Source organism: Polypterus senegalus, chromosome 11 (genome assembly GCF_016835505.1).
Source record: "Polypterus senegalus isolate Bchr_013 chromosome 11, ASM1683550v1, whole genome shotgun sequence".
NCBI classification, from domain to species: domain Eukaryota; kingdom Metazoa; phylum Chordata; class Cladistia; order Polypteriformes; family Polypteridae; genus Polypterus; species Polypterus senegalus.
In genome coordinates this window covers 23608479-23630576 of record NC_053164.1, presented here as the reverse complement: position 1 = coordinate 23630576, position 22098 = coordinate 23608479, and the positions used below count along the sequence as shown (strand labels likewise).

At 40.9% G+C, this 22098-nt stretch overlaps 1 protein-coding gene across 1 annotated transcript in view; it reads left to right on the top strand.

The window, feature by feature from the left end:
- LOC120538740 (latent-transforming growth factor beta-binding protein 1-like) overlaps positions 1-22098 on the top strand; it is a 616227-nt gene that overhangs the window by 485974 nt on the left and 108155 nt on the right. Inside the window, exons 12-15 of the mRNA XM_039768171.1 lie at positions 5115-5285; positions 9469-9561; positions 17597-17725; positions 20787-20912. Of these exons, the coding sequence (XP_039624105.1) occupies positions 5115-5285; positions 9469-9561; positions 17597-17725; positions 20787-20912 (519 nt within the window). The remainder of the gene's footprint in view (positions 1-5114; positions 5286-9468; positions 9562-17596; positions 17726-20786; positions 20913-22098) is intronic.

Genomic DNA, 22098 nt, shown 5'->3' with positions numbered 1-22098 from the left:
GAAGGCCGAGGACAGAACCCTGAGGAACTTCTTGTGTGATTGGCCCTGTGCTGGATCTGCTGTTGCCAAGACTAACAAACTCTTGCCTATCAGTCAGATAGGACTTGAACCACTGGAGGTCAGTGCCAGAGATACCCAGCATGTTCTCCATTCTGGACAGTAGAATGTCATGTCTGACAGTGTCAAATGCTGCACTGAGGCTAACTGAATTAATTGGCTGGTTTGTCCAGAGTCTGCTGCCATAAGCAAATCATTGGTTACCCTTGGAGCAGAGCAGTTTCACAGCTGTGCCGCACCCTGAAACCAGACTGAAAGGGTTCCATCAAGTTATTAGAGGTTAAGTGATTGGTGAGCTGGGAGGCTACAACACGCTCAAGAACTTTTGACAGGAAAGGTAAGTGGGAAATAGGCTGAAAATTGTTAAAATTGTCAGCATCAAGACCAGACTTATTTAATATTGGGTTTACAGAAGCTATTTTAAAAGTGAGCGGCACAGAGCCAGTGTCAAGGGATGAGTTTATTATTGTTGTAACAGTCAGGATTATGGCATGAAGGCAGGATTTAAGTAGTGTGCTGGGGATGGGGTCCAGTACACAAGTAGTCGGCCTCATCTTACAAAGCAGGTTATTAACAAACGCAGATGTGACTGGTGAGAACTTAGAGAAGTAGCTAGATGGAGTGGGAAAACAGATGATGTATTTATGTTAGTTGAATTATTTAGATCTTTAATTTTGTTACGGAAAAAGTGGAGGAAATCCTCACAGACTTCAGTAGAAGAGATAGTTGGGACAGATGTGGTTTAAAGTAGTTTATTAACTACAGAAAACAAAACCCTTGGGTTATCGTGGCCACTTTCTATTATTCTGCCATAGTGGGTGTTCTTAGCAGCAGTTAGTGCTTCTCTGTAAGCTCTTTGGTGGTCAGAGAAAGCCTGGATGTGCACAGTGAGGCCAGTCTTACGTGACATTCTCTCAAGGCGTCGGCCAGCTGCTTTCATAGATCGCAACTCTGAGTTATACCAAGGAGCTGAACGTTTAAAGGAAACCTCCTTATATTTTAAAGGAGCTGTTTTATCTAATGCTGAATGAAGAGCTGAGTTATCAATCAATCAATCAACATTTATTTATATAGCACATATTCATACAAAAAAATGTAGCTCAAAGTGCTTTACAAAATGAATAGAGAAATAGAAGACACAATAAAAGATAAACATAAGTCAACATTAATTAACATAGAATAAGAGTAAGGTCCGATGGCCAGGGTGGACAGAAAAAAACAAAAAAAACTCCAAAGGCTGGAGAAAAAAAAAAAATCTGTAGAGTTATAGTGGTCAACAAGACTATCTAGTGTTGACGGAATAGGTGCAGACAGTAAAAGATCAGAAATGGATCCAGAAAGGATAGAGGGACAGATATTTTTAAGGTTTCTGTAAGAAATTTGTCATTTACAGGTAAGAGGTGGTAAAGGCAGTGAGACAGTGAAAAATAATGCTTTATGGTCAGAGAGTCCCAAATCAGTGCTGTAAATATTGGCAACAGATAGTCCAGAAGTGCAGATCAGATCAGTATATGACCACCAGAGTGGGTGGGAAAATCAACATGTTGTGTCAAGTCAAAACACTCCAGTAAGGATAGGAATTCATTTCTCAGTTTAGATGTAGTAATGTCAATATGGATGTTGAAATCACCAAGAAGGATAATTCTCTGAGAATAAGACCTTAGGTAGGTTAAAAGTTCAATCAGATCAGATAAGAAGGATGCATTGTATTTTGGGGGACAATAAAGAACAATGAGTGAGACAGGACCCGATTCTGTTATTAGTTTAAGAGCCAGGCACTCAAAAGACAATGGACAGCCAATTGGGATTCATTTGATATTTAAGTCTGCTCTGATAATTACCGCAAGTTAACCTCCTTGTCTAGAGCTGCGAGGTTCTGTATCCAAAGTGAAACCAGGTGGAGTCGCCTCTGTGAGAGACATAAATTCGTTCGGTTTTTGCCAAGTCTCTGTTAAACACAGTATATCAAGTTTGATGTCAGTGATGAGTTCTGACAGCACCAATGCTTTGCCATTAAGAGATCTCGAGTTAAACAGATCAAAATTAGTTAATGAGGCATCTTTTTGCACAGAACTGTGATCAGGGTTTATTTCCACACAATGTAAATTTGGCACACTGACACTTGTATTTCCAGGGCCATGGGAAGAGCTGCTTATTCGTGAGCAAATGCTGCTGGTTGTCTTTTCATTGGCAGCCTGGCGGTGGCGGCGACCTGACCCGTGATGTACATATTTCGGGCACTGCAAAATACCGCCGTCTTTTAGGATGTTCCAGTCAGACCATTTTCTCTGGACAAACTGTTTAATAAGGAGTTTGTCATGAGAGTATTTTAACATGATACTGGGCAATACTTATCTGAAAAGCAGTGGAGATCTTTCTGATCAGGTTTGGATTTTTTTTTCTCCCTAAATAATAAAAACCATCATTTAAAAACTGCATTTTGTGTTTACTTGTGTTATATTTGACTAATGGTTAAATGTGTTTGATGATCAGAAACATTTTGTGTGACAAACATGCAAAAGAATAAGAAATCAGGAAGGGGGCAAATAGTTTTCACACCACTGTACTGTATATGTATATATATACATAGTACTTGTGGCCCTGCTCAAATATACTATTTAGAGCAGTAGCTTACATTCCATATACTGTACTGTAAGAAAGTAAACTGCTTGTACTTCTTGGCTGAAAAGTATTGGAACTTGTCATTCTTTGTAGTACCGGGAAACTCACTCAGTATGGGTTATCTAGGTGGATAAGCTAGTGACAGGCAATTTTCTGATTGACTCCCACAGTGTTTTTAAGGACTGTTTGAATTCACAATGGGAGGTCTGAAATTTGAAGTTTTGTTCATGAGAGTTACCGGAGAGTCATAGTGGACTTTCCAGACAGTATTCAGAAGCCATTAATAAGGGTAACAGAATGTCAGGTTATATAGCGCCCTGATGTGTTGAGTGCAAGTCACAGGAAGTTCTGTTCAACCATTATAACACACTGGTGAGGCCTCATCTGGAGTACTGTGTGCAGTTTTGGTCTCCAGGCTACAAAAAGGACATAGCAGTGCTAGAAAAGATCTAGAGAAGAGTGACTAGGCTGATTGCAGAGCTACAGGGGATGAGAATAAAAGATCTGCACCTTTATAGTTTAAGCAAAAGATGTTTAAGAGGTGACATGATGGAAGTGTTTAAAATTATGAAGGGAATTATTCCAGTGGATCGAGATTGTTATGTTAAATGAGTTCATCAAGAATACGAGGACACAGTTGGAAACTTGTTAGGGTAAATTTCACACAGTAATGTTTTTCTTCACACAGAGAACTACAAACACATGACATAAGCGATTAAGTTGTGAGTAGGACTTTAGGAAATTTCAAAACTCGACTTGATGTTATTTAGTAAGACTTTTGGAAAGCTTTGTTGGGCTGAAATGCTTGTTTTTGTATACATTTTCTAATAATGTAATTTTTGTAGTCTCTCTTGTTAGGTGAATTTCTGTCTCACTGATAGAAGCTGCCAAGTTGTGTAGCCTAGGAACTGTAACTCGTTTGTATTTTGTTTTCTGAGCTGTTAACTTGTGATGATCAGTTTTGTGACCTCATTCTATAACAATTAGTGATTATGTGTAGGCATAGACCTGATCAGCTAGCTAATGTTATTTGAACCAAGAGAAAAAGATTGTATTTTTCATTAAATTCAATAATGTATATTTCTGCAAGTCACAATACATGTAAGATTTATTGCTTATTGCACGCAACAAGTTTCAGATTTATTTGATTTTTTTCTCTTCTTTATGTTGTAAAGAAAAGAAAACATAGAGATTATAAAGAGTTGGGGATCTGCTGGGACCCCCATTTATCCATCCATTGTCTAACCCGCTGAATCCGAATACAGGGTCACGGGAGCCAATCCCAGCCAACACAGGGCACAAGGCAGGAACCAATCCTGGGCAGGGTGCCAACCCACCGCAGGACACACACAAACACACACACACACCAAGCACACACTAGGGCCAATGTAGAATCACCAATCCACCTAACCTGCATGTCTTTGGATTGTGGGAGGAAACGGAGTGCCCGGAGGAAACCCACGCAGACACGGGGAGAACATGCAAACTCCATGCAGGGAGGACCCGGGAAGCGAACCCGGGTCTCCTAACTGCGAGGCAGCAGCGCTACCACTGCGCCACCGTGCCGCCCACCCCCATTTATTGTTAGGCAAATAAAGAACGGTAAAGAGAAAGTCCAAATGAAAATGACTGTTGTCATCCTTCAGAGCCTCCCTCGGGGAAACAGGTTCAAAATTGCTTTCAGTGGCAGAGCTCCATCCACTTCTGAATAGTTTCCACCAACTTTCAGCAATGTCATTCTTTAAAATAGCCTGTATGGTGGATGGTGGTGGGCCAAACAGGGAGTGATGCTATTGGTCATCGTGCGACTCATCCTGTGGTCTTCTGTTGGAGGTGTAAAGGCTGTTAGAGAAAGTGTTTCTCCAGGTGGTAGTGTTGTTGATGTGCTTACCCCGATAGGTTCATGTAGATGATCCCTCTACCTGCTTATACAACACCATACCAACCATAAAATTCCCTTGGCTCTGACTGGATGAGGTTAATTATCTCTCTCAATGGACCTGTGAACCTTTTAGTGCATGATCTAGAGCACATGACTCTTGTGTTCAACCGGCACAAGAGTTTGCTTAGAGTTTAAAGCTGTACATTCAGTTGTACCTCTGTGTCTGCATGTGGGACCTTTCTTCTCTGTCTCCACAATTAAATTCAATAATAATTGAACTCAGTTTGAACCATGTTGCCTGTTATAAAGTAGATTTCAAGGAGTCGGTCAAGTTCATATGTACCTGTACCTTGATGTGTTGTTTCAATCCACCTGGTATAGGGATGGGCACAATTAATAAATATCAGTTTTGGGGGCCTTGATTAAACTTTTTGTATCCACTTCTATAGATGTTTTAGTGTAGTATTTATCACTTTATAGCATAAATAAATATCTGCTGTTTTACCCTTAGCAAGGATTCTGTTCAGGCTCATCTCTATCTATTGTTTTACAGAGGCTTTTAAAGAGATCTGTCCTGCTGGACCTGGCTACCATTACTCCGTATCAAACATCAAAGTCAACCTTGGAACTGTGGAACATGGAGCAGGGGCCAGCGCTCACGGCCAAGGACACGGACAGCAGACCACAACTATAACCCAAGCATCTGTAACCTCACCTATTGACTGTAAGTTGTCAAGTGCTAGCGCAGAACCTGATTGATGAAACCTGATGAACCCAATCTCATTTTAAGGAGTTTTCTATCTTATCTGATTGTGGTTATTTGCGTATCCTCTCTAGTTTACCATTAAATTGCATTATTTTATTTAAACAGCATCATTAGCAAATAAACCTGGAGGCCTGTAGTTTTGCTGGTGGGCAGAACATGAAGAGCTTTAAAGATTTACTTAAGTAAAATGTTTAATCTGATATTTGAAATGAGAGTCTACCTAACGCAGAGCTGTAACTGGCCAACAAAATCTTATAATCCAGTGATGTCGGATGATTTACCAATTCCTCCTGATTCTTTTGGTGTCATTTAAGCAACCAGAGTTAGATATGTTCAGCCAAGTTTAGTAATTAATGGCACCTTAAGTTGTACCCCAAAGCTAAAACACTTAAGAGGCTCATAGAAATGTTGAATAATGTTTCCGTCATAGTGGAGCAGCTGCTTATTAGGAGCATGATAAAAGAAGAGGAGCGCAGTATGTGCTATTAATTCATTTTACTGGTAAACAACTTGATTCAGCTACACTATTTTTGGGTATAATACTTGCTTTGACAAGACTGGACAGTTCTCTCTTTTAATACCCGATGTGCAATTAATACAATTTACCATAATATTCTCAAACCTAATTAAACGAGTTCAGGTCCATGGGGGGGTGGTATCTGAGTCTGTCCACACAGGATCTGACACAAGAGCAGGAACGACGCATGCCGGGTGCCAGTCAACGACAGGGCACATTCAAATACACACTCACAATGGGTCCATTTAGAATCGCTCATTTACCAACTATGCACATCTTTAAGATGTGGAAGAAAACCAGCGGTGCCTGAGGAAAAACCCGCAGCACAAAAAAAACACAACCCAGACACCAACTAGTGCGGAATTTGTAATAATGGTGAGACAAATCCATGGCACTTGATGCTTCACTCTACCTAGTCCATGTCAGTGAATTCAGAAAGTTTTCAGAGGCCTTCACTTTCTACGCACTTTATTGTGTTGTAGGTTTTATTTGAAATGGATGATAGTATCCATTTTTGCCCATCAATCGACACTCGATAACCCATATTGACCAAGTGAAGGCATGTTTTCAAAAAGATTTGCAAATTTATTAAAAATCAAAAACTTAAAAAAGATCTCTCATTCATATAAGCATTCGGGCCTTTAGTTTAGTACTTTGTAGATATTCTGAAGCAGTAATTCCAGCTTCAAGTCTTCTTAAATAAGTCTCTACAAGCTTTACTTTGGATCTGGATGGGAAGCGTCTGTAAACTGACATCTTCGGGTCTCTCCTTGCATGTTCTAGGGGGTTTAACTCTGGGGTTTGGCTGGGCCACTCAAGGGCACTCAGAGGCCTGTCCCAAAGCCACATCAGCGTTCTCTTGGCTGTATGCTTTGGGTCATTTTTGTGCTGAAAGGTGAACCGTCACCCCAGTCTGAGGTGGCGTGCATGCTGGAGCAGGGTCTCTTCAAGGACCTCTCTGTATCTGGCTGTATTTATCATTCCCTCAATTCTGAGCAGTCCCCACCTGTCCCTGTACCCCCATGTCATGATGCTGCCACCAGCAAGCTTCACCATAGGGATGGTATTAGGCAGGTAATGAGCAGTGCCTGGTCTTCACTGGACTTGGCGCTTGGAGTTCTGCACAAAGAGTTCACATTTTGTCTCATCAGACCTGATTTCCAGATGCTCTAAGAATCCTTTATACTTTCATATGCCTTTTACTCAAAAGTCTAGCCATTCTGTGGTAAATTCCTAATTGATAGAGTGCTAATTTGATGGTCACCCTTCCTACAGGTTCTACCATCTCTGATGAGGACTTCTGACTTTGTCTTAGATTGACCACTAAGTTCTTGGTCTCTTCCCTGACCAGGGCTCTAATCACCTGACTACTCAGTTTGGCCGGATGGGCAACTCTAGGAAGAGTCCTGGTGGTTCCAAACTTTCATTTCACAATTATTGAGGCCACTCTGCTCCTGAAAACACTTGGAGCTTTATCAATGGCTTTATCCCCTTGCCCTGATCTATGCCTCACCATAGTTTGATCATGGAGGTCTACAAAGAATTTCTTGGACTTCATGGCTTAGTTTTTGTCCTGACATTGCATGTGAATTGTGGGAATTTCTATACACAAGTACATGTGCACCTTTCTAAATGATGTCCAATCAGTTCAATTTGCCACAGGTGGACTCCAATCAAGTTCTAGACACATCTCATGGAGAATGAAAGGACCAGGATACAGTAATCCCTCCTCGATCGGGGGTTGCGTTCCAGAACCCCCCGCGATAGATGAAAATCCAAAGTAGAAACCATATGTTTGTGTAGTTATTTTTATATATTTTAAGCCCTTATAAACTCTCCCACACTGTTAACATTATTAGAGCCCTCTGGACATGAAATAACACCCTTTAGTCAAATGTTTAAACTGTGCTCCATGACAAGACAGAGATGACAGTTCTTTCTCACAATTAAAAGAATGCAAATAGATCTTCTTCTCTTCAGGAGCAGAGAATTTCAGAGGGAGAGAAAGAGAGAGCTCGCAAAGAAAAGCAAACAATCAAAAAATCAATACGTGTGCTTTTAAGTTTGCCGCGGCATTTTTTAGAGGAGCGTTAGTATCTTCTAAGCAAACAGCCTCTGTGCAAACAGCCCTCTGCTCACATCTCCTCCGTCAGGCAGAGAACATCAGAGAGAGAGAGCGAGATTAAAGCAACAATCAAAAAATCAATACGTGTGCTTTTGTGCTTTTAAATATGCCGAGCACCGCAATAAAGCGGCATTTTTTTAGAGGAGCCGTCAGTATCTTTTAAGCAAACAGCCAATGTGCAAACAGCCTCTCCGTCAGGCGCAGAGAATGTCAGAGATGGTGAGAGTGAGGCAGAGACAAGCAAACAATCAAGCTCCGCGTGGGATGCATATCTTATAGCATTGAGGAGTTTTAGTTAATATGTAATACATGCTCTGATTGGGTAGCTTCTAAGATATCCGCCAATAGCGTCCCTTGTATGAAATCAACAGGGCAAACAAACTGAGGAAGCGTGTAGCATAAATTAAAAGACCCATTGTCTGCAGAAATCCGCGAACCAGCGAAAAATCTGTGATATATATTTAGATGTGCTTACATTTAAAATCCGCGATAGAGTGAAACCGCGAAAGTCGAAGCGCGATATAGCGAGGGATTACTGTATACCTAATTACTGTATGCAGTGCAACAACAAAGGATCTGAATACTTCGGTGATGGAGAAATTTCAGTTTCTGATTTTTAATAATCACCTTTCTGTAAACATGTTTTCATTTTGTCATTATGGTTTATTGAGAGTAAATTGATGCTCCAAAATGGCGCATTCATCCATTTAAAATTAAATCTACAACACAGTTAATTGTGCAGAAAGTGAAGTTGTTTGAATAGTTTCTGAATCCGCTGTATTTAACATTATACTTTGTCTTTTCTCTTCGTCACCATTTCCCTTCCTTTGTACTTACTGACTGCAGCACAAGAAAACATACTTGTTACAGACTGAGAAAAGAGTGGTAGAAATGGCTATCATATGAGCGGTGACTTGAACCAGTGACACTCCACTCGACTGTTACTTTGACAGAGAGGCCTACCAAACGAGCCCCTCTTCTTCTGGCTCTGATTACATTCTGCTATTCCCATGGTGGCTGACAAACTAACAGCTGTAGAACTGAGCTCCGGTTCCTTCCTTCACTATACATGACATATACAGGCTGGTTTAGTGTGGACAATGAGGAGGCACCCTGTTATTTCCTGCTTTCACCGTTTTGTTGTGCAGGTCCATAATGTGACATAATAGTCACTTTGGACGCAAGTTTGGACTCTTTCCAATGTTAACCTCAAGAAACCCCTCACCTCACCATTTTTCCATTTCACCATTCCACACGCAATATTTAGCAATAAATACGACAATACAAAACATTATTGATACAAGGGAATGAAATGTAAATGCCACTGCTCTTAGAGTACTGTTCAGTGCTGTAACGTGAGTTCTGTATTGTTGCTGGCCTTACCTTCATTGATCATCACTGGATTGCCCGGGCACATTCAAGTTTTTGGTTGATTAGAAGAGCAACTCACAGTTTTCACAAGTCTTCTGTTTCACACACACTGTCTGTGTTCTGTTTAGCTCATCGAACTAGGCTGAAGGAAGAAGAAGAACATACCTTTGTGCAAGCCTCCCCTTTCCCACTGGATATCCGAGATGTTCCCTACACTCCAGGTGAGTAGTCCTAGGGAGCTGTATGTTCAGGCCAGACATGCGGAAAAAGAAAGCCATAATAGCAACTTTGTGAGAGCCTCCACATGTCATCCTCTCAATGATATGTTGATACAGCTCTGCACAGGGTGGGAGAAGGGGACCAGAGACTGTTTAATGTTTAGGTTGGAGTTCTGCCCCAAGATTCTCCCTGCTTGTGAAGTTCTCTTTGTGTCCAGTAGGGGGATCCTGCTCCCTGGGAATGTGTTGTTTTACAGAAATGCAGGACATGCTTGAACCTGTATACACGCTCCTTCAGTAGCCATGGCAGAAATATTAAGACAAGTGAAATGTGGTTCAAATGGATATATATATATATATATATATATATATATATATATATATAAATAAATATACGTATAAATATACGTAAATAATAATATAAATACATACATATATACTTGCCACATTATCAGGTACATCTGTTCAGCTGCTTATTAACACAGATATCTAATCAGCCAATCACATGGCAGCAACTGAATGCATTTAGGCCTGTAGACATTGTCAAGATGACCTGCCAAAGTGCAAACTGAGCATCAGAATGTTGAAGAAAGGTGACTTAAATGAATTTGAATATGGCATGGATGTTGGTGAAATGGTGGCATGAATGACAGGCTGGTCTGAGTATTTCAGAATCTGCTGATCTACTGGGTTTTTCATACACAGCTGTCTTCAGGGTTTACAGAGAATGATCTGAAAAAGGGAAAATATCCAGTTAGCAGTAGTTCTCTGGGGCGAAAATGCCTTGCTGATGCCACAGATCAGAGGATAATGGTCAGACTAGTTTGAGATGATAGAAATGGAACAGTAACTCAAATAAGCACTCATTACAACCGAGGTATGCAGAAGAGCATCTCTGAATGCTTAACACATCAAACCTTGAAGCAGATGGGCAACAGCAGCAGGAGACCACACCGGATGCAACACCTGTCTGCTACAGGCCTGTCTACACATTTTTGGGTATATTGCCATACATTTCATTTTTGAAAGGGGTATGTTAGGAGAGTCTGTTGACGGAGAATGCTTAGAGAATATATTTATACACTGCTGAAAAAGTGAAGCATGGCATTTTGGTAAATGTGAGAAATGTCAAGTTTAACAAGATAACGTATTTTAATTAAGAGATGTAAATAAACACATTTTTTTTTTTGTACTTACAGTAAGGTAAAAGCTATCTCATAGGCCATTTTGTGTCCTTGTGCATTGTTGTGAAGCATTTTATTTGAAAAGGCCAGTTTAGGGTATAGGAGAAAAAGAAATCCAGTAAAGCACATTCTTCTTCTTCTTGTTCTTCTTCCTCCTCTTCTTCCTCTTTATCTCATCCCACTTCTGTGTAGACTCAATGTTCTTGATCAACCCTCTCCATACAACTCAGTTCCTCACCTCCTTCCTATCAGACTCTCCATCCATCCATTTTTACTGCTTATTTGAGGTCTGGAGGCAGCAGTCTAAGCTAAGGGGCCCAGATGTCCTTTTTCCCTGCCACCTCTTCCATTTCTTGAGGGAATACTAAAGTGTGTGCAGGCCAGCTGTGAGATATAATCATTCGTGTACAAGACCCCAGCATTCTTAAAATCCTCTCCTTGAGGTAGCACCTCCTCCCCAACCTGAAGAGTTCACTCCATCCTTTTCCTGCTGAGAACCATGGCCTCAGACTTCTGGGCGTTGATCCTGTCAGTCCGACCTTTTCCTTCAAATCTTCCTTTATTGTACAAATCCATTTCTGCTTCTACCTCCCTTGCTTTCTCTTCCTTTGTTGGAAGCAAAGTAACTAGGGAGAGCGCCTCACAGCTCTAGTGACCCTCAATTATGTCAGAGCCCAGCACTGTGTCAATTTTTTGTAGCCCAAAATACCCAAAGTAGCGTGAGGGCCCCCCAAAAAAGCCAGGAGAGATTGCCAGAATCCCTAGAGAGTATGCACACAAAAGTAGCTCGAGCTCCCACTCCAGTAGCTCGCTTTAGACTACACTGTGCCAAAAAGCACATACAGTCATATGAAAAAATTTGGGAACCCCTCTTAATTCTTTGGATTTTTGTTTATCTTTGGCTGAGCTTTCAAAGTAGCAACTTCCTTTTAATTGATGACATGCCTTATGGAAATAGTATTTCAGCAGTGACATTAAGTTTATCGGATTAACAGAAAATATGCAATATGCATCATAACAAAATTAGACAGGTGTATAAATGTGGGCACCCCAACAGAGATATGACATCAAGACTTAGTTGAGCCTCCTTTTGCAAATATAACAACGTCTAGACGCCTCCTATAGCCTTTGAGTGTCTGGATTCTGGATGGAGGTATTTTTGACCATTCTTCATACAAAATCTCTCCAGCTCAGTTCAGTTTGATGGCTGCCAAGCATGGACAGCCTGTTTCAAATCATCCCATAGATTTTCAATGATATTCAAGTCAGGGGACTGTGACAGCCATTCCACAACATTGTACTTCTCCCTCTGCACGAATGCCTTTGTAGATTTCGAACTGTGTTTTGGGTCATTGTCTTGTTGGAATATCCAACCCTTGCGTAACTTCAACTTTGTGACTGATGCTTGAACATTATCCTAAAGAATGTGTTGATATCGGGTTAAATTCATTCGACAATCAACTTTAACAAGGGCCCCAGTCACTGAACTAGCCACACAGCCCCACAGCATGATGGAACCCCCACCAAATTTGACAGTAGGTAGCAGGTGTTTTTCTTGGAATTGTGGTGTTCTTCATCCGCCATGCAGAGCGCTTTTTGTTAGAACCAAATAACTCAATTTTTGTCTCATCAGTCCAAAGTGAATCTGGCTTGTCTAAATGAGCATTTGCAAACAGCAAGCGACTCTGTTTGTGGCAGGAGTGCAGAAAGGGCTTCTTTCTCATCACCCTGCCATACAGATGTTGTTTGTGCAAATTGCATTGAATTGTAGAACAATGTACAGACACACCATCTGCAGTAAGATGTTCTTGCAGGTCTTTGGAGGAGATCTGAGGGTTGTCTTGGCCTGCCAGACCTGCTGGGTTTAACAGCAACTGTGCCTGTGGCCTTCCATTTCCTGATTACATTCCTTAGTTGAAACTGAGAGTTTAAACCTCTGAGATAGCTTTTTGTAGCCTTCCCTTAAACCATGAGAATGAACACGCTTTGTTTTCAAATCTTTTTAGAGTTGCTTTGAGGATCCCATGCTGTCTGTCACTCTTCAGAGGAGAGTCAAAGGGAAGCACAACTTACAATTGACCACCTTAAATACCTTTTCTCATGATTGGACACTCCTGTCTATGAAGTTCAAGGCTTAACAAGCTAATCCAACCAATTTGGTGTTACAAGTAATCAGTATTGAGCAGTGACAGGCATTCAAATCAGCAAAATTACAAGGAGACCCACATTTTTACACAGCCAGTTTTTCACATTTGATTTAATGTCATACAACTAAATTCTGCTTCACTAAAAATCTTTGTTCTGAAAACACTGCAGTACTCAGGTGTTCATAGGAAATGAAAGACATACCACTTTTATCTTTTTTGTTGAAAGGAGAGTCAATTATTATGCAGGCTGAGAGGGGTTCCTAAATGTCTTCATATGACTGTAGCTTCAGAGTTTAAGAAAGATCCTTAGTAGTCCCAAAATAACAATAAATAAGCTTCACAAGAGGGAGACCCATGAGATCTTGCATTACAAAGTTCAACCATGAATATTTATAAAAATAAATTTTATTTATTAATAACTAGCTGTCCCCCGCAGCTCCATCTGCATGGTAGTGAAACAGGACAAACTTTTAAAAAACAGGTATCGCTAACTAAGCGGAGGCAAGACACGCAGCAAAACGTGGCCAGTGGTAGACCGACTCCAACAGAGGCTGACGCACGAGTGAGGATGGCCCCGCCCGGCTCCCCACTCTTGATGTCACTCTTCTATTTAATGTGATGACAGAAGTCGCAAAATCAATCAAAATGTTCAAGCAAATTATAGAAAAAAACCCAATCTAAATCCGTTAAGCAGTTCTCTCTTGAAAGCGGACAGACATACAGATAGGCAGACATTGGATTTTATATATATAGAGATTCTAAAAAGAAGAAAAGAGGTGAAAAGGATTGGCCAACAAGGCAATTCTAAGCAATCTAGTCTCAAAACATTAACAGAAGCAGAAGTAAAAGAGTCAAACACCTAGTAAATACAAATAAATCTCAATAGCGAAAAGTAAAATTCACCAACCACCAAACGCAAACAATATTCTGTGGAGGGAGCAGTCCCTCGGTGGAGGTTGACAGGTGGTCCGGCCTCTTGGGAAACCACCCAGAAAAGACTAGAGACATGGCAGAACAAGCCTCCACACACAGAAACGAAATGATAAACAAAACTGATATAAAATGTACATAATTATACAGATAATAAAAATAAACATAACAACGTTAATGTGAATGATATTCACCACAGGACCAAAAATGAAGAAAAAGGACTTGAAGAAGGAATTTAAAATGTAAGTTAGCAAATCCTTCCAATGTCATTGTGAGGGTGTCCTGCAATCCATTGTGGGTTACTGCTGCCTGACTTTTATCCAATGATATTGTTATTTTACCTGCATCCATCAATCCATCCATCCATCCAATTTCCAACTCACTAAATCTGAACACAGGGTCATGGGGATCTGCTGGAGCCAATCCCAGCCAACCTTTGGCAGAAACCAATCCCGGGCAGGGCACCAACCCACCGCAGGTTACCTGCATACACATCATGGAAACTCAAAATTGACAGTGTCAATTAGTCAGACATGGGTTCAAAGTCTAGAGTACCAGCCCAGCAAACTCCCTGCCACTCACTTTTGTATAATGCTGTACATTGGTGGTGGTTGAAGTGGCCCCCCAAATATCTAAGTAAAGCACTTTGAGCGTCTTGTGGTATATAAATACAATGTCTTCTTCTCCTTTAAATAAAATAATGAAAAAAATGAAAATGAGTAGTCAATGCCAGCACTTGCCATTTGTATCTTGGTTCCTCCTTGGTTCAGAGCCTCATCGCACTGTGGAGTTGAGTCCTTAAATGAATGCGGACCGAATGTATAGGAAATCCTGGAAGGGGCGGGGTTTCGGTCAGCAGCTGGGGCGTGGTCAGAGGCCGTCTGTGCCTTGTCCTTCAAAGCTGCAGATAAAAATGAAGAGGATGTTAGTGAAAGTGTCCCCTTTTGCCCCAGGGTGGAATGGCTTACCTTGGCAGACCTATGAGGGTATCACCTAAGAACATGTGGGGGACAACAGGTAAAAGTATATGATTACGTATCATCGGTGATGACTGGGAATAGGAGGCATTATAGGATATTTAGTGTACGAATCCTCTTTGGAAAGCTGGTCCATTTCAGAGTACCCTCTTGCACAGACCAATGAATGCAGCGTCACCAAGTATCACAACATGCTCATCATGTCTATCAGAGCAGGCCGACACAAAAAAAAGGGAATACTAAGTCAGTGGATGCACGCAAAATTAACCCTTCATCTATGGAGCCATGAGGTAGATGTGCACTAATTTTTTGCTGTAGTTGAACCCAAATTATCCAGTCGAAATGAAGCTGATACTTAATGCACATAAGGGACAAACTCTCCACCCACAACAAGGCAGCAATAAATGAAATGTATTGATATTGATGTTGTGCATATCTCTTATTAACAGCCTGTCTTTGGTTCAAGAACACCCCATGCTTTTTTTTCCACAAATATCTGTAAATAATTTGAGCTGCTTCTATGTTGATCTGCTTAATAAAAATGCAGTCATCCATCTTTGAGGCCAGTGTTTCCAGCCATTGGCATCATTCAGTGTGTCTGACAGAAGGCTTTCACATACACTGGGGACAAATGTGTCTGACGGTGTTCACATGAACATGGAACTGTAGCCCTTCTCTTCTTACAATATCCAGGCCTTTCCCAGGAATAAAGACATCCCTGGTATTTACATAGGTGGCTCTTCCAGACGCAGTTGAAGTCTCGAACCAGCAATGAAAGGAAAGCAGTGTATCATGGACGCCTAAGTTTAGCCCTGGTAAACTGCCAGATACACTTAAGTTTTGGCTGGCATGATGTCGGGGCTGATGTTAGCATAATGCAGCAATCCCATTAACTTTTCCCAGAAAAGAGAATATTTGCCTTTTTTTTTTTTAATAAGCTATCATATACTGCAGAGATATTGCAGTTTCTGTTATTAACAAGTAAGAAAATGCATGCATGGCTTAGCATACAAGTGCATTCAGAGACTTGGCTAGCCGATTTGAAGGTTCACTTCACTTCATCAAAGACTGAATGATGAGTCATAATCAAAGATAGCAGAGATAATAGAAAGTAATTACATGTACTAATAGAATACATAAAAATAAAGAAAAGGAGGTAGAAGACGCGACATTTCAACTGTAAAATCTTCATTGGGTGTTTTTAGTATCCTTATTACCATTTTAATACCATTGTACAATCTCATGTAGCCAAAGTTGATTTCACAGACAGCAGATTTCATCTCAATTGATGAACAGATTTGTGTGCTATTGTTAGTCATTGAACGTGGAGTGTCTGTGCCAAGCTTTAGTACACTTAATTTCTGCCCAATGTAGTAGATTTAAACTGTGTTAAAAGTCTCAAGCTAAAATTGTGGGCTGCATCTGAACACAGCGGATAGACGGTGGATCATTGTGGTGTTTTGCTGATAAATTACCGTCCAAGAAACGTCGACTCTTTCTTATCTTTAGATAATGCATTCATGAGGTTGATTTTAGTGTAAAGGAAATCGTGAGGGTGTTGCGTCTTACAACATTCCACCTTATATAAAAATGAGAAATGCTGTGTGATAACCGCTATGTTTTTCTCTTTATCGTAACTTGTATTACCAAGAGAACTTATATCAATGCACATACATAATGGTTAACAGTATACATACACCACAAAAACGTTGATCCATTAACACAATATACATAACATGTTTAGTCACCATAGCATAAAGTGTTGCATAATAATGGTAATTCTTTACATTTAAAGTGCTTCACCGAGTGAGGAGCCACTTCAACCATCACTAATGTGTCGTTTCCGCCTGGATGATATGACGGCAGCCATTTTTGCACCAGTATGCTCACCACACATTAGCAACAGTATTAAGTGGTGAAGGGGTGAGAGAGATCGCCAGCTAGAGACAGGGGATTACTGGCTGGGGGCAGAATGACTAGGCTGGACATCATGATACACCCTGCTCTTTATGAAAGATGCTCAGCGATCTTTAATGAGCACAGAGATTCGGGACCTCGGTTATACATTTTATCTGAAGGACGACACCATTTTTAGAGCTCAGTTTCCCCATCACTGTACTGGGACATTGGGATCCACTTTCAGACCAGAGGGTTATCACCCACTGCTGGCTTCACCAACACTTCCTCCAGCAGCAACCCAAGCTTAACCTGGTTGGTCTCTCATCCAAGTCCTGGCCGGGCCTGAACAGGCTTAGCTTCAGCTGGTTGACCTCTTCTGAAGTTTCTATAAAAGTTCATTTGTTTTTATTTTTTACTTTTATAAACATGAACATCATAAAGCCATATTTAAATGGGATAAGGTTTCAGGACATGTGTTTGTTACACTCACTACTATCGCACAATGTTGGTAATTTTACCATGAGTTCACAGTGAATAAGATAAAAGTATGCCTGGAAAATCTATGTCTTCTACAGTTGCACAGTCTCATCAACAACAACAACTGTTGCAACTTATCAGCACATCACTGCAAACCAGTGGCATGAAAGTTTGATGATGTCGCCCATCTCAAGCAGTCCATTAGATTACTTGTCCTGGGGTCAAGGCTGAAATTTTTGGGTATTCTGTTTGACTTGTTACTATAAATGAAAATCCCTGCCATGTAACCTGAGATATGGAGAGCTATCAGAGACCCCAGTTCTCCTTTAGTGGCAGATGTAGCTGGGGCTTCAAGGATGCACCAAGATAAGCAATAATTTTTCTTTCAGCTTCTCTGATAGTTTTTGATTTATTTTTCATACAGAGACTAGCGTATGTGACTCAAGGCCACATATCTGTGGATCTGGAACATGTGTGCCTCTTCAGGGTAGCAGATATCTGTGTGAGTGCCACCCTGGCTACCAACAGGTCAACCAGCAAGCTCCATGTGTAGGTAAGTGGCAACCAAGCTGTGGTCTTATCATGTCTCTGCCCTGACCTCAACTGGACACTAGCTTGTCTCACTCTTTCTATCTTTGCTGTTCAATCATTGGGTTGGTGATGGGGTTATCAGCTTAGAATGTCAGTTTGTTGGGAACTTGAAGGTCCCCAAGCACAAATCACCCAAAAACTCAAAAAATACCCACTTGAGGGGGAAACTGTGACAACACAAAGGCAAAAAGACACAATCTTTATGAATAAAAAGATTTATTTTCACAAAAATGCTTTCATTAAAAATAAGGTCTGTGAAGCATAAAAGGCAAAAATGAGTTGCCTGAAAACACAAAGCAATCTAAGCAAACAAGTCCCAAAACAGAATAAAGAAAGCAAAGTCACAAAATGGAGCAAAATGGTCAAATATTCCAGGAAATCACAAAAAGGACAGAAAGAGACAAGAATCACTCACCAACTCCCAAGCACATTTGAATGAACCACAAGGGACTGTGGTTTCTCCTCACCTTTATAAGACTTATACCACCTGATTGGGCAGGTGGCCCCACCTCTTGTGGAACCAACCAAAAAACACGAAGAAAATAGGGAGTAAAGTAAATAAATAGTAACAGTAATATAAAAAGTAACAGTAACATAAATAAAAGACTCAAAAATGTACAAAAAAGACATAAATCAAGAACTTAAACCCTGGCTGAAATAATACACTTAAGTCCCCAAATTGGACCCTTTTCTAAATAATGTTATAACACTAGAATTACCAAAGCCAATGAAAAAACTCATAATCTCGGCCCACCTTAAATCCATTCACACCTCTCCGTCAGCGTCTTTTGTGTTGTAAATATGTCGATCAACTCAGGCAGCAAGCAGCCTGTTATCCCATCCCTCCACCAATGCAGAAAGGGCAGAAAATTTTCTCAACTCAAGTCTGTTTACCTGCGTGTGACTTGCCTGGAGTTGTATAGGCTAAATAATGTATTGTTATTTGGAATGCATGCATTTCATGTGTGTTCCGTGTCTACAACAATCTATGTAAACACATTGTTAAAACAGAAACAGCTGATGTTCATCAGCTTTCACAGACAATTTCAACCAAAGGGCCCAATGTGCAGTGCTATTCTGGAGGCTGTTAGTTCTTACGGTTACTCTGCATGCAGCTTAAGGTGACTCACCGTATGAAGATTTCTTGATGGATGTGTTCATCTCTTCCTCTGATCAGCTATTGTCTACTGTTATAAAACCATCTGAGATGCGATTCTGTCCTTGAGGTTGTGCAATTATATGGAATTATAACAAACCATTTAGTTCCACACCTTGCTTCTAAATTTGAAAGTCTGGAAGTGTCACAGTCTGAATGATGTATCTAGTTCTTATGCTTCTAAGAATGCTTAAATGCTGAGCAGCAAACACTAAATTTACCCTTAGAGGGTGCTGCATGGAGACAAGCTCCCTATTATAATGGACTTTCATATGACCCAGAAGTGTTTCCATCATGGGGCGGCACGGTGGCGCAGTGGTAGCGCTGCTGCCTCGCAGTTAGGAGACCGGGTTCTTCGGGTCCTCCCTGCGTGGAGTTTGCATGTTCTCCCCGTGTCTGCGTGGGTTTCCTCCGGGTGCTCTGGTTTCCTCCCACAATCCAAAGACATGCAGGTTAGGTGGATTGGCGATTCTAAATTGGCCCTAGTGTGTGCTTGGTGTGTGGGTGTGTTTGTGTGTGTCCTGCGGTGGGTTGGCACCCTGCCCAGGATTGGTTCCTGCCTTGTGCCCTGTGTTGGCTGGGATTGGCTCCAGCAGACCCCCGTGACCCTGTATTCGGATTCAGCAGGTTAGAAAATGGATGGATGGATGGACTCTTAGTGTGTTCGTGTTGAGTTTTGGGGCTCACTGACAACCTGCTTTGTATCACACTATCAATTGGGCATTTATTGTAGAATGGCTGGACAGAAGTCAATTTTGAGTAAAAAGGCATATGACAGTTTAAATAATAATTAAGCAGTAATTGTGAAATTAAAGTTTGGAACTCTTAGTGTTGGCCGTCCAACCAAACTGAGTAACCAGGCAAGTAGGACTTTGAACAAGAGCATGACTGAAAATCCAGCAGACACTCTAACATGGCTTCAGACGTCCTCTCCTGAGTTTGGACAGTTTGTCCGAAGGACGATCATCTCAACAGCTCTCTTGAGTAAAAGGTATATGATAGCCTTCTTGGAGTCTGTCAAATGGCATTTAAAGGACTTAAAGGTCTGATGAGACAACAATTGAACTGAAGAGCTCCACGCACTAGGTCTGGTGAACACCAAGCACTGCTTACCACCTGCCTCATATCATTTACGGTAATGCATGGTGGTGCCAACATCATGCTATGGGGGTGCTTCACTGCCGTAGGGACAGTGAGACTGATCAGAACTGAGGGAAGGAGGAATGCAGCCAAATACAGAGGGGTCCTTGAAGAGAATCTGCTCCGGAGAACACACCATCTCAGACTGGGGTTATGGTTCACCTTTCAGCACGACAATGACCCGAAGCATGCAGACACCTCTGAAATGGCTTTGGGGCAAGATTCTGAGTGTCCTTGAGTGGCCCAGACATAAACCCAGGAGAACGTGAAGATGGCAGTTTACAGACGCTTCTTATCAAATCTAACTAATTAAGAGGATCTAATTAACAGGATCTGTCAGGAAAAATTACACAAACTTTGAGATAAGGAGGCTTACACGATAAGCCTCGGAACTGGAATTTTTGCCAATGATAAAAAAGTGTTAATTTTAGAAGAATTAAGTGACTGGTGAGCTTTGTTGGGCTGAATGGCCTGTTCTTGTCCAGATTGTTCTGATGTTCTAATCTCTGTCACAGCCAGGGGAGGGCTGCCGTCAATAAATAATGAGCCCAGATGCAACGCATCCTCTGTACCCCTCCTATTTGTGCCCCTGTTGAAGGCCACAGTGATGCATTTAATATTTGTGTTGACTTTCATGGCTGCCTACAGGAGATCCATTTTAAAGCCGGTTAATCATAACTATCCTGAAAATCATTTCTAATGCTTGCCTCATATTTTCTCTTCTCAGATGTAGATGAGTGCCGAGAGACCCCCAATCCTTGTACAAATAGCCACTGTGAGAATACAGCTGGCAGCTACAGATGTGTATGTTCTACAGGCTTCCGGATGAATCCTCAGAGAACCAAATGCATAGGTGAGTCTTTTATTCTTCCTGTTCTGTAAGGTTCCTTGGTGTATAAAATACCCTAGAGCCATAACTGAGTAAAAGTTATTTCACTTCTGGAAGGTGACTTTAGTAAAAGAAAAATTTAGCCAAGAGAAAACTACTCAGGTTGAATATTAAGTGCATTTAACTATCCAAAGTACAAGCAATTGTAGGGTCTCTTCACATTTTATATATTCAAGGGGGGAATCTAAAAATATCCAGTGGTGTCAAAAACTAAACTTTATTACACAACCATTAAAATACTCCCCTTGAGATGCAACGCCCTTGTCCCAGCTCTCCTCCCATTTCTTTTAACATTTCCTGTATTCGTTTTTTGTTACCGTGTCCAGAGCCTCCTGTGATTTTTTTTTTTTCTGGATTTCGTCCATGGTAGCGAATCATCTTCCCTTCCGTCTTAATTTTAATTTTGGAAACAAAAAACAGTCATAGAGAACGAGATCTGGCAATTACAGTGGGTGTGAGGTAACACCCACATTGTTTTTTGGTCAAAAACTCGTTGACTGACAACATGGTGTGTGGAGACTCATACGCCACAGCTCTGGATGTTTTGTTCCTGATGCTTTCCTGCAGACACCTTAGCAGTTCGGTGTAATGATATGGATTACCAGTCTGTTCACAAGGATCAAACTGTTTATTAGATTAGATTAAATTAGATTTGATTAGATTAGATTAGTTGACTTTATTAATCCCAAGGGGAAATCAAGCAAGATGACATCTTTTATTGGCTAACTAAAAAGATTACAATATGCAAGCTTTTGATGCAACTCAGGCCCCTTCTTCAGGCAAGATGTAATACAGAAACTGGAATTCCCTGTGCTTATATACCCACCAGGACAAATACAGCATTGGAAAACCATTAAGTGAGACATCTTAGATGTAAAAAATTAATAGACCTCTCCAGGCTAAGATTCATTAAGCAAAAGAGGAGAAAAATGTTTGGTCAGGATCTTTGGATAAGATAACTGTTCAACAAAGTCTTTTGAAGTTTCTGAGGAGTTTTTCAATTACAATATGGGTCTCTGGACAGGTTATCTGTGTTAGTCCGAGAGATGCAAACAATTGTTGGTCTTTATAATGCCTTACTGTAACTGTTCTCTTATCTTTAGCAAAGTCTTAACTCTTTTTGTCAGTTTGAAAAGGGTGGTTTTTCTTG